The sequence below is a fragment of the Excalfactoria chinensis genome, chromosome 2, assembly GCF_039878825.1.
Source record: "Excalfactoria chinensis isolate bCotChi1 chromosome 2, bCotChi1.hap2, whole genome shotgun sequence".
Classification (NCBI taxonomy): Eukaryota; Metazoa; Chordata; class Aves; order Galliformes; family Phasianidae; genus Excalfactoria; species Excalfactoria chinensis.
The window spans coordinates 118,039,855-118,053,288 of NC_092826.1; the positions used below are offsets into that span (position 1 = coordinate 118,039,855).

Sequence of the window (13,434 nt, forward strand, 5' to 3'; positions counted from 1 at the left end):
GAGTGAGATTTTATTCCACCTTAAATAATAATTCAACTTAGTTGTCATTTGACAGAGACCAGAAAAAGAAGCTCTAATTCAATGAAAAAAGAAGACGCTCTGTCTTGAGCCAGAAATGGAACCTCTGATCTAGAAGTTGGAAAAACACAATTTAAACAAATGACATTTTTTGTTTCCTTCTTTCTTGTTTGGCTTCTTTTTATTCTTTCAACTCAAAGTAAACATCGGTAAATTCATTACTTGAGCTTCATTGCCTTTATTCCCAAGGCAGCTTCTACTGAAACTGACCCAGTGGTATTTAAAAAAGAAAAGAAAGTTTAGAAGCCTTTTCATGTTAACGTGCTTTGAAAAACATTTCCCAAACAATCTCAGGCTAAGAGGCATTGTAGAAACCCAACCTAGAGGGGAAAAAAATACATGAATGAGAAACCCACCTCTTCTGGGCAAGTAAATGTCCTGTGGTCCCAAAGAGGACAAGGAATGGCTGATTCAAAGAGGTTTCTCAGATTCCCAAACTGCCTGGCTGTGGTGAGTGTGTTATACTTATCAGTCCCAACTGCTGCCTCATAAACCTGCTGTAGCAGAGGGATTGTCCAACACAACACACAGGAAGAACCACACTCAAAATAAAGAATTCTGGGTATTTTTAATTAGCTTTCCACTGGTCAACTTCACTGAAAGTCCTTGGCTGTTGTAAAACTGAAAGGCTAAATAAGGCCAATCTGCAACTCACACGTTGCTTATTATGGAGAAAGAAAACAGTTCCATCCCTCTTTACTCATGTCTCAATTCAGCACTACCGACATTTCTGCACACTCATTATATAATATTCGTTTGGGCCATGGAAAACCTTCAGTAACATCTGGCCAACACAGGCAAACTTGTACATATTAGCACTGAAAATAAAGCTGCAATATTCTATCCTGATCCAGCCCTTACAAGAATCCAGGCTCTTCCTCTTCTCTGCTACTGGGATGCACAAAGCCAAGGTTTTACCTAAGCTGACTGCAGGAAAACTTTGCTAATGAGAGTTAATACTCAGCACTTCACAGCCACAGGATTTAACATTTCAACCACTGACCTCCAAGAACTCAGCATCATTAAATCTATTCTGCACATGAGGAAGCTTGAGGCACGAGAACAGCTAAAACAGGAACACAGATCTCCTTAAACACAGCTTAGTCCTCCGGGCACTCAGCTGCACGCTCACTCCCCAGGCTACTCAAAGCTAGGGAAGATCACCATATTAATTAACGCTTCAATTCAGCTGTTTTAATAAACCTCTCATCTAGTCTCCTGACCGATTCTGGCTTTACTTTTTTTTTCCTCAGCCTGAGTGCAGCACTGCGGTTGGTTGTGTTATGCAAGTACAGCTTTACTCTGCCTAGCAGAACTGAAATTGTTCCCTGTGTGCACTTTAGAAATAAATAAAGCAGATTGGAATAGATTTAAGACAAAAAGCAAAACAAAACAAAAAACAAACAAAAAAGCCCCAGCAGAGATCAACCTGGCAAAGCAACCAGTTTGCACATCCCTCCCCTTTTCTTTTCCTCCCCAGCTATGGAACAACTGCATAAACCAAAGACTGCTCCTGGCTCTTGTGCAAAACATAAGCTACTGCCCATGCTCTTCAGGGATGCCATAAGCACAAGTAGTTGGCATCTGTGATCCTCTGTGATGCTTCCACAAGCTTCCAGAGAGAGTATCAACTCACGGTAAGCAGAAGGAGCCAAAGAAATAGGTTATAAACCAGAAATAATGGCAGGAGAAAGAGGAAGAAAATTGCAGTAGAGCAGCAGGCATTTTTAGAATGAATCGCATCCATTTCTACAAATACATGCAGCTAAGGAAAACAACTTTCACTCCTGCTTACTTAAAGTTAGTAAATCCCTTATGTGGGTTATGATTGGGATCATTTAGAGGACATAAAAACAACCAAACAAAACAACAAAAAACAAACAACCAACCAACAAAAGTCACCAAAATCAGAACCAAAACATTACTTTTCCTGCTTTTCCACACACCAAGCAGCAGTCCCTGTGCAATTCTATCTCAGAATGAAAGATACATTTCTGTATCAGAATGAAAAATACACATTTCCTGGCATTTACATGACAAAGTCACAGCTTCCAAATTCTGTATCTCCACTGTCAGACAGGGACCTCATGCAGGCCCCTGATACCCAACTCTCACACAGGTTCACACTAAGCCGCAGCTGATGAAGAATATCTAAAAGGAGCTTCAGCTTCCATTCAGCAGATGGCTCAGCCTGGCTTGAGCACAAAACAAGTTTAGCTAAGCAGCCTTATACTTTAATTAGCTCTCCACAACTAAGCCATGAAACCAACTGTTTTGTTACAGCTACATGTATCAACAAATATAAAGTTCAATTATTAACTAGAACCACTATGTTTTTTCAAGTACCACCCCAAGGCTTTGCCAAATTTTTGTGTCATCAGAAGCACTGCTCTGTTTTTATATTATGTAGTATTGTTTCCAATGCACTATCTGACTGATAGTCAGAGACAAATGCATTAGATGCTGCAGGTAGACTTGACATTAATTGTTCTTAATTCTCATTGTAATGTATATTTTAAAAAGCTAATGCATATCTAATTAATCTACTTCATTTTCAAGTTCCAGTAAGACAATTAGATTTGCTACTGACGCTAATTGCTTGAGTCTGGTTACAAGCTAGCTCAAAAGAAAGTGTTGTAAAGAACATGCAGAAAATAACTCTGGATTGAGACTCTATAAAGATAAATAATAGAAGCAGCCAAATTAGCACAGCAGGTTGAGCCCGTGTTGGAAATGTGAAAAACAAAAAATCCAGTTCTCTTATACACTGAAATAAATCTGTCTTGCAAGAAACCATAATGACAATTTTTGGGACCCATTTTGAGCTGCTTACACCACTACTTTTAATGTATGAAGTCTGAGTTTATGCAGCACCATTAAAGACAAAAGGAGTATATGGGTCTCCGTGTGTTACTCATTGGCATTAGTAAAGGATCACAAACAGCAAAGCAGCTTCCATGGAGTAGAATAGTAATGCTCTGCAAATCAGGCAGTGCCCTTCTGCTCAAAGCCTAGTTCAAAGAGGCCATCAGGTGATGGACTCTCATCATCTGAGTAAGGGTTTTGAGAACAAGCAAGAGAATCACAGAACAGATGGATGAATAGGTATGAAAGTATTAGGTGTACACATTCACAATGACTATAAAGATGGGGATCTTCTAATATATAAATGGTGAGACCAGAAGAAGGGAACCTAGAATGCTGGAGAGAAGTGAAAAAGCTGAGGTGAACAGCTCATAGATATCTGTGTACTTTTATTCTGTGGGAGCTGTGGGCATTCTCTCACTTAGTAGTACAATATGACAATATGATTGTTTTAGAAAAGCTGAAAAAAATATGGGCTTAGACTATTCGTAGCAGTAGTAGGGCAAGTGTTAAACTGTAGAGTATCCCAAGTGGGGTGCTCTGCAATACGACTTTTTTTATTGGGAAAACAGAGGCAAGGAAAGACCTCAGTCTGAGGACACCAGAAAAACAAAAACCATGCCCTACTGCTAATAAACGAGGAAATCCCCCTCCCTCTGTTTGGTGCTACGTGTTAATTCAAAGAGCAAAGTAGCTGCACCTGGGATCTAGTCAGAAACACTTAAGAGATACACATGGCTGCCCAAACACATCATCAATGTCTTTGCTAAAAGACATTTCTGAGTACTGAGATTCTAAGCTGAGCTGAATCATGTAATACTTAAAGGACTCACAGTAAGAGGCAAAGTGCTTTAAAAGAATAACATTTCTGCTAAGAATGCCTTATAGTCTCTTGTACAGTAAGAAAACTGATTCTGACATCACAGAACTGGACCACAGACTTGAAAGATATGCTAGATGCAATAACATTTTGCTCCAGCACTACTGTAGAGCAGAGCTGAAGAGCATGAGTACATCACTGCATGAAGTCAGAGCTGTAAGCATTCATAGTTTTTCAGTTTGCTTTCTGCATAGCAGAGCATTACAAAATTAAGCCCTGGATAATTCAAGAAAAATAAATAGGTAGGGGGAAAAAAAGAACAGTCTGAAAACACAGACCCCAGAGATGTTTCTAGCCCAGTATCTATTCTGTGATGTAGTCGGATGAACAGAGAAGCAGCAGCTAAGCAATGAAACACTTCTACTACTTGTGCTGCTTTATTAGAGGAAAAAATAATAGATGTAAAAAGACAGCCTGAAGAGGAGCAGCAGAGCATCGTCCATACTCCTCCAGGCGGAACTCACTGAAAAGGGTACAGTAAATGACAGCAGACTGTGCTAATTCCCTGGGGTTCTTCCCTGAAAGAAATACTAAGGAATAGTTCAAAACAATCCCCTCCCTCAAACAAAACTAAACAACAAAAGCCAAACAAGGACCTAGCTTCCTCTGCAGGGATGTTTTGTAAGTTGTACAGTGTAATGGGCATAAAATGATTAGCAACATGTTAATTTTTGCACTGAAAAATAACTCAAACTGAGCTCAGGTCTCATAAATAAGGAAAATGTTTATAACCATCTTACAAGTGAGTGAATATGAGACAAAGAAGAATTTGAAGGTCAAAAATAGCATTCTTTTAATACAGTTGAAGAACTTCCTTCCAAAACAAAATTATTCTCAGACTTTTTTTCTTTTGCTGAGGTAATGAAAAACAATTTTAAATGCAGTTCATCATTATTCACAAACCAAAATGTATCGGTAAGCACAGCAGAAGCAGAGGAAAGGGGTGTGGTAAGAAACAGCAGAATGAACAAAGTAGAAATGAGCACTTGCTCTGCAGCAATCTGTATTGCTGGGAAAGAGACTCCCATCTTTCTTCTGTCTCCTCAACAGGGGCTGAGGAGTAGGATTTCTTAGGCAAAAGGCAGGGCAGCAGCAGATGCCCTGGGGAATACATACCCCTTTGGGCTCACAGGCTGACCTTTGGAAACACAGAATCACTCCCCTTGGGACCCCATGATTTTAACTCCCTGTGTCAAAGGGACACACTCTTCTTCCAGCAATATGATGTGAAAGCTTAAAATTCATGTGGGTGTTGATGAGAGGCAACTGGGAGTCCTTGGTAAACACAGGAATACCGTATAGCACTGGAAAGTGACTCAACTCTTGCCTTTATCCTCTCTCCTCCAGCCATCTCTGTCACATTTGCTCAGTTATTTTAGTCACCAATGTACAAAATTAAACTATGAGGAATCAAGCTATTTCATCCACCCTGACCCAGTAGAATTTTGGAGCCAGTGTTATGTCACTGCAGCTGAAGCTCTTCTTGGTACTTGCCTGCAATATCAACAACAACACAATGATCTTTCTGGATTGCCTCCAGATAGGGATATTCTGTGATTCTATGATCCTGTGACTATCACAGTCGTGCTCCAGGGAGCAGTCCTTTTGTTGCTGTTACATGTTTCCTTGGATTAGCTTTGGTTTCGTGGTACTGACTTTAAATGTGTTGGCTATGTTAGCCTCAAAAGGGTGAAAATAAGCAAATCACCAAAGGCACTTGCAAACACAAACCCAGTAGCATTTCCTTAACAAACATTAAGCATTATAACAAGTTGCCCTGCTGTTTTGTACTGTTATTTACCAAAGTGAGCTCAAAGCATCTCCGCCAACAAGTCAGCGTTAGGAAAAGCACTCCAAAACACATTCACAGCTGGATGATCTGGTCACCAATACCTTTCTTTTCCCTCCTACCTATTTGTTGAAGAACAATTAACCACTCTCAGGTTACATTAGTCACTTAGGTATTTAAGATCACAACTCTGTGCAAGCTGTGTCTAATTAACATGTGCTGATTCATCAGTCCAGAGAAACAAGCTTGGGAAATGCAACAGGTAGTCAAATGTTCTCAGAACAAATTAACCCCTAGAAAAACAGGCACATCACATCTCAGGGACAAATTAATCACTCCATAAGCAGGTACTTCACGTCCCATCCCGCTAGATTTAACCACTTACAACAGACACAGGGAAAAGTGTGGCTCAGTCCATAGCTGCTTTCAACAGGTTGTTGAACAACAGGTCCCTACCTTGCTTGCTGGCAGACACTGCAAATCCAAGCCTTCTCCTTCTTCTGGTAAGAGCTGCAGCTCTTGCAGATGTTGTATTTGCAGTCTTGGCACTGTCTCTTGCTGTTAATAAGAAACGTGAAAGGTGAACAGCAGCGAATACAGCAGTGCTCGTTGAACTTCTGCTGCTTGGAAAGGATGCTGCACTTGTTACCCTCTTCATCCAACTTCTGCTTCATTTCACTGAAACAACAGAAAGGAACACAAGTATAAGTCTTTGCCTTTCTCCTCTTCCCTTGCCCTCATGTTATAACTTTTGCAGGTGTTAAATGAATGTCAAGAATGCATATTTTAAATCCAGAACTGCAAAGCAAAAGCTTCTCTATTCTCTGACCCACACAGACTCGGAGCTGAGACTCAGAGCAAACCACCTCCCTCCACTCAGCTCCAAGGAACAGAACCCTGTGCAAAGCCAGGCTGTTCCACACACTCCAGCTGTACAAAGGCCTAGAGGCATCTGAAAATACATGGCTGCTTTCGGAGCACTTTGCGAATCACAAATCAGCCTATGGCAGTCAAAGGACTTGATGTGCAACAATAAAAAATACTACTGATCAATAGTTTTGACTACAAAAAGTGCTAAGTTGCTTTGATCTACCTCATTACTTGTAATAGTTCAGTCAAGGAAGTTAATCACATACTTCTTTTAAGAGAGATATTTCCTTCGTTAAGACCTATACTGTGCCAACTGCAAAGTTTATGACAACATCTGCCTGTCCCTTGAGTTGTCTGTATATCAAAAGACGAACTCATTTATGGAAAAGACAGGCATTATGTGGGGTATTCATTAATTTGTTATCGGCCACCTTACAGTGCTTTTATTTATTTATTACAAGTTAGGCAATCTATTCTAAAGTATGCATAATAAATAATAGTCAGAACAAACAGTTGTGCAAGTAGACAGTTATTGGCATCCATAGCTAGTCTCTACATTAAGAAGGGAAAAAAAAGTCAGTGTTAATAAAATCATGGTGAAAAAAGCTGAGAACAACAGTGTGTATATACATATATTCCTTCATTCTGTTTCTCAGAGTTAGTGGTAGCAACTTACTATTTCCAAATGCTGACTAGAAACACTTATAAGACTGGAGTAACGTGAAAGCCTAAAAGGAAAATCCCCAAACCTAAAAGTACCACAAGAGACAGATTAAGTTTCAGGAACACAGTCATGACATGGTGACTTGCATTTAAACTAACGCTTAAATAGCTTGCAATGGAAGAAAAAAGAATACTCTTACTGAGTACTTCTTCAGAAACTCAACCAAGATCATCTGTAAGTGCCATTAAGAGCCAAGCCTGGAATGCTAAAAAGACTCATGTGACTAGGCTATACATATCCTCATTTGCCACTTCTGCCTTAGGTTCATAACTCAAATACAAACAGCTTATTTTATGAAAGTCTGACAGGTCTATTCCAAGCTTCAAGTCTAAAAGGCAATTAAGGTAGTGTTCTAAAGCATGTAACTTCTTAACTCTAGCATACATCATATTTAACTATATTCCAAAGACAAACCTTTTATAAATTTAAAGCTTCAAAACCCATGTATTTTTCTGTTGTTTGTTCCCAACACAAAGACCAGGCCACCTGCTGGAAATCAAATAAATAATCCTCAGAGTTTCAACCAAATAATCTTTATGACTTTTGTTTAGATGGCAAACTTCTTATTTTTGCATGTTTTTAGAGCACAATTAAAAGTAAAAAATATAAGAGATTATCACACAAGAGTGGAAAAGACTAAGTTATGTAGGTCAAGCTGGCCTCCTCATGTAAAAAGACAGGATTATCCTGCAGGTTATGTGGGACAATCAGACCTGAGAAGCTGAAGTCAGAAGGAGCAGTGAGAAGAGATTTTTGTCCTCCCATGGCTTTATTTATCTCCCAGAATAAACAACTCTTTGATACTGGGTAGTGCAACCCCGCACGCTCAATGGTGTTTTGAACCCTCCCTAGGGCTCTAAAAAAAAAAGCAGGATAAATCACAGAAGCAAAACCATCTACTAAAACACTACAACGATGCTTGCACAGTATAAAACCAGGCAGTTTTGTTTACAGCAGAGCTAATAAAGCCCGATACCTAAAAAAAGCTGAGCACACGCTGCAGCCTTTTCATCAGCACAGGCATTAATTACATCTTTCTCCTCTACCCAGCTGCCAACATTCATTACAGGGGTAGAACCTTAATATCATTAAGGCATCTGCCTCACTGTTAAACAGGAATACAATTGGCCAACGGATGCAAAAAGTCAATAGGATAGGGCTGGGGAGGCAGGTAGTGAAAATGCATGAAAGAAAAAGCTTCAGTTCCACAAGAAACCAACAGAAAAGAAAACAATGCTCATCCGTGTAATGGCTTTAACATATGAAGCCCCTCATATGTTACCTCTCCCAAAGGGTATTCTAGTTTATATTAGGAGTCCAACAGCTAAAAGGATAGTCAAAAGGGCTTGTCATTGATGTCAAGAGACTACTCTTTGCACAGCTCTCTTTGCCCACAGAGGCTGTGGATGCCCTCTCCCTGAAAGCATTCAAGGCTTGGTTGGATGGGGCTTTGAGCAACCTGGTCTAGAGTGAGGTGTGCCTGTCTATAGCAGGGGGTTGGAACTAGGTGATCTTAAAGGTCTAAGCAATTCTGTGATTCTATAAACACTGGCAGGTAGCTGGATGTGCCTGCGTTGATGTAAGTTATATGGTCAAAGGGAACAGTAGGGTCTGGTTTACTCCTAGCAATACTTAAAAAACCTCACTTGCACGTGAATTCAGTCAGGTAAATGTGAGCTTCAACCTCAATAAACTGAAAGTCTGTGGTGCTGAAATTCAGGAGGTACGAGGTGAAGTTCAAGGTACCTGAGGTACACTTTTGAAAGCCTCAGTCTTTCCCTTCAGGATGTTCAAACAACTTGATGCACGAAAGAGGGTCATAACAGCTGCCCAAGGAAAGAGGTGAAAAGGCTGCAGTCAGCGATGCCGATCCTCTCATTTACTTACAGGAGGATGGAAGTCATTCATACGGGAGACAAATTTTTCTAAGAGGCAGGTCAGGATCTACATGGCAAGCTTTCACCTTTCCAACCCAAGCAACAACATTTTCCTCAACAAAACACAGATAAAGAGAAGGGATTGAGCAAAGAGGGTGAATGCGTGTGCACTCCCATGTATCTGTTTCCCTCTACGTACTCAGGGAGGCAACGCAATTCATGAGTGTGTAAAATATGCACACAAATAAGGCAATGGAAAGAAAATAATCCCTCTAGGGAAAACGATGGAAGAGTAGGACCCACGAATGACAGAACTGATCCCCATCAGTCAAGTCACAGCTGAAGACGCAGCTATTACAGTTACGTGCAATGCGGCAATAAGGATCTGCGGAGATGAGAACTCCTGCTGTGTGAATGAATCTGAGATTGGATTTCATTTTTTATTTCAAGTGGCTGTGTTTCACCCGTTGCCTTTAAATACATAAGAACTGAAGAAAGATACGCAAAGCATCTGTCACCAAGATTAATTCTGTCAAAGAGCGCGGTCTTGAATTATAAGTTTCAAAATACACAGATGTGCATTCAGATTTTCCAAAGGCCTGTACAAATTAATCTGCATAACAAACACTGAATTTATGGGTGTTTCACTCAATGTTTTGGGTAATAGACTCTTTCTGACATTTCATCTCAGAAAAGGTCAGGGGAGGAAAACTTCTTAGCACCCTGGTTTGAACCTAGATTTTGCTATTATATGCTTAAGGTCGGTAGTTTTCTTCCCCTCTTCAACCACCACATGTATTTTTCCAGTGCATTTCCGAGAATGATATTTTGCTTTGCTGGTTTGTGAATGGTATCTGCTGTACAAATGCTGATATCATAAAACACACAGTGGCAACGATGAAGTCATTTGTTCCAAAGAAATTCCCTGTATATTGATAGAACACTTTTACAGCATCTTTCATTAGTGACCATATAGTCCTCTCTACTGTTTTATCCTTGCAGGCCACAGATTCACAGCTAATATTCATAGAAGTGCATTTGCTATTTCTCTGACCCACAGTTCAATATTCACACAGTTCCACAGCTGCAATTACTCTGTATTTCAGTAAGGGAATTTGAAATCTTATAAGGCCCTGTGTGCCTCCCCTTGAGGTATTGCTGTGTGTACTGCTCAAGGGCTGGGGAAGGTGGGGCTGCAAGTTCCATATTAACACCAGTACACACCTTCCAACTCACCACTGTAAGATAATGCTGCAGGGTTTAAAATAAGCTGGAAGGAAATCTAGGATATGCTTGAGAAATAGGTTAAAAAAAGGTCACTGATATATGTATAAACCCCAATTTTGTTTTTTCTCCCTAGAAGTGTATATCCAGGTGAATGCAATGCCAAGTAAGTGAGAGCACTGTGCCTTTGAAGTAAATGCCAAATTAATTCATTATCCTAAGAAGTGGCTTTTTTTCTAGGCATCCATCACAGTTGTGCCTCGTGGTGTATTTAACACTTCATATGCCTATCAGTATTCTACACGCGGCTGGTGCTGTCAAGAAACCATGTTACTACATGTGCAAATGCTCTCCTTGCAGCTGAGGAACCAATGGAAGAACACAGCCCTTTCATCTGCAAACAGATATTGATCCAGCAGCAGCAACAGAGCTGCAGGGAGGATTAGGTAGTAGGAGCGCACAAAAAACAGGGATAGAAAGAAAGGAAAAAATAATCTTAAAAATCCTTCTAAACTAGAAAAACCTGGTATTTGGGTGTGAGGGGGACACCACCTCAGCATTCAAGCATTAAGAGGCTCAGGAATGGTTATCAGATAACTATTCATTGTATCTTGCAATCATACTTGATGTATGACGAATATTTCATAGTCAAATTATTCCAACTGGAGCTGCATTCTTTTACCCGCTATCTCACTCGTGTCTCTTCAGGTTCTTCTTTCCCTTTCAGCTACTCATTTCTATAAAATTTTGGGTATTCTTATCGAAACATATCTTTTCACTTTTCTTGTCCTCTCTCTTTTCTGAAGTAGGAGCAAGATGGTGCAGTCTGTGTATTAACTGATGATAATGTCCCAATAAACTCCTTAAAACTGTTGTCCAAGGCTTGCCTTTGCCACTTAACTCAAAAGGCCTACGATGACAGCCTTCTGCCATTAAAAACTGCAGTAAAGGTTCTGTGACTACTGTACATTCAGACTGAATACTGGTGGGCAGAGGAGCTGGGCTGACTTTTCTCTTATTAACGGGTTGTAGAGTGAGAATGAATACAGCAAGGTCAGTGATGTTCACACTGGAAAAAGTGGAAGCAGCATCCACACGCACAGTACATGAGGGAATGCACCCAACAGGCAAGAATTTTACAAGCATCCAGAAATGATGTAGTAATGTTCTAAAAGCAATAGCAATTCTTAATATTGACTGACAGAGGGCTAGTTATGAAAACCTCTAAGGAGAAGCACTCACCATATGGCTACCAATGGTGTGAACACCATGAAGGGAGTCATAACAGGAGCAGACTGATGAAAGGTGGGCCAATTGGCATGCAACTTTAATGCCATCAGAGGTCTCATTGGATAACAAGGTATTTAGGAGCTTGGGATAGCTTATGTTTAGTTAAGGTTAAGCAATAGACAAGAATAAGAACCTACTTGAGCACTTTTTATTTTACGCCAGGCTTTGCAACAACCACGTGGAGAGTGAATGGACTCCATATTACCCCAGTGACACAGCTGAATAAAGGATGTACAGTTCACCTCTAACAAATAAAGTTATCCTTCAACAACATTATCACTATCAAAAGCATTTCTTCCTAGACGGAAACAAATCCAGCACTGAGGAAATATTGGTATTATTTTTCTCTCTCTTTTTTTTTCTTTTATATTTGTCGACATTTCTGACAATGGGAAAAGAGCTGCATTAGCATCTTTGTATCTCTTATTAAGTACTACAAAATAAATGTGAAGACCAAGCCGTGGAAGCTGTGTGCTGAACTATTTCCACTGCTGTCAGAAGCAGAAAAATACCAACATGTTGACACTTACCCTGCTCTAAAAACCATGTATCAGACAGCAAATTTGCTGTACAGAAAGCAGCCCATTGGCAGCTGATTAGATGTGGTTCACTTGCCCCAAACCAACACCCTACTTCTCGCACCAGGCTCTTCCCTAACCAGTTAGCAATTCCATGCCCTGGTGATGTTGCTTCAGGTAATGATGGATTGTGTGCTACTACTTTGTAGACACTGTGCTAGGGATGCTGAAGTGAGGTTTTCTTTTCTGTTGCTGACACAAGTGCTGTCAATCAGTGTCTATCACCAAATGGAAATGAATGACATGCCAGAGTGTAGCTAAATGAAATAAACAGTATACAGGTATTATTTTAAATTCCTTTCTCTCACTCTATAAATTTCACCTCTAAATTGTCAAGAGATTGCATTTAACCCCATTTTTCTTCTACCAAATTGGCTCTCATAGGAGGACAGACTGTAGAACACTTAAGTGATAGGCTTTGAAATCCTCCGGATGCAAGGGGAGCAGGGAGGGAGAAGCAAGTCTGAAGCTACAGAGCAGATATTCTGGAAAGCTTTGGCAACATCAGAGATCTCTACTGAGATGAAATGATCTTTTCCAAGAATCAATGCTGCATGGATCCCTTTGCCCTCCTGTTCCAATAGTGCCACATGGAACATGTGGAAATATATCTGGATTTTAACACTTTACTTCTAACACCTAATTTTACTTTCTCTTCCACCCTCCTAGCTCAGTTAGAGACTACTCTGCAGACAGGAAGGGTGTTCTGAAGTGAGACGCTTCACTGGTATTTGGGACAGGTTCAAGACGTCCAAGTCAAATCCTGGGCATTAATATATCTGTACTGATGCTTACCACCTGGCACCGTGAATGTTAAAGTTAACAGAGATCCAGAGAGCAAATGGAAAAAATCAATGGAAGAAAAATGTGTCCTGAGTTGCTATATACTGAGATACCTACTTGGGTAGGCCTCCTTCTGCAGAACTTATCACTGGACAGGCAGACCCAAACCCAAACTGCTGCATGGGCTTGTTTCATTCAAAATGCAGGGCTTAGTACTGCCCATTCAGGAGGCTCCCAGCAGCATTTTCCCACCCTTTCAGGATCCCTCCACCCAGCTCGGTGCTGTTTGTGGACCTGAAGAATGAGGGTGCATCTCACAGCCAAGAACATGAATGGAAGCATTAAACCAAATTAGCCCTACTACCATATCACTCATCCAGACACTTTTAATCTAGTTTATAATTTCAAGTGCATATGCTGTATCACCCAGATTTGTCTATAAAGTTAATGCTTTGTTTAATGTTTGTTTTAGTATT

The 13,434-nt window shown here is 40.3% G+C and overlaps 1 protein-coding gene across 4 annotated transcripts in view; it reads right to left on the bottom strand.

Moving 5' to 3' along the window:
- Positions 1 to 13,434, bottom strand: part of MYRIP (myosin VIIA and Rab interacting protein) — a 220,453-nt gene that overhangs the window by 92,819 nt on the left and 114,200 nt on the right. For all 4 annotated transcript variants that reach the window (XM_072329293.1, XM_072329294.1, XM_072329295.1 and 1 more), the window contains one exon: positions 6,069 to 6,290. In XM_072329293.1, coding sequence (XP_072185394.1) covers positions 6,069 to 6,290 — 222 coding nt within the window. The remainder of the gene's footprint in view (positions 1 to 6,068; positions 6,291 to 13,434) is intronic.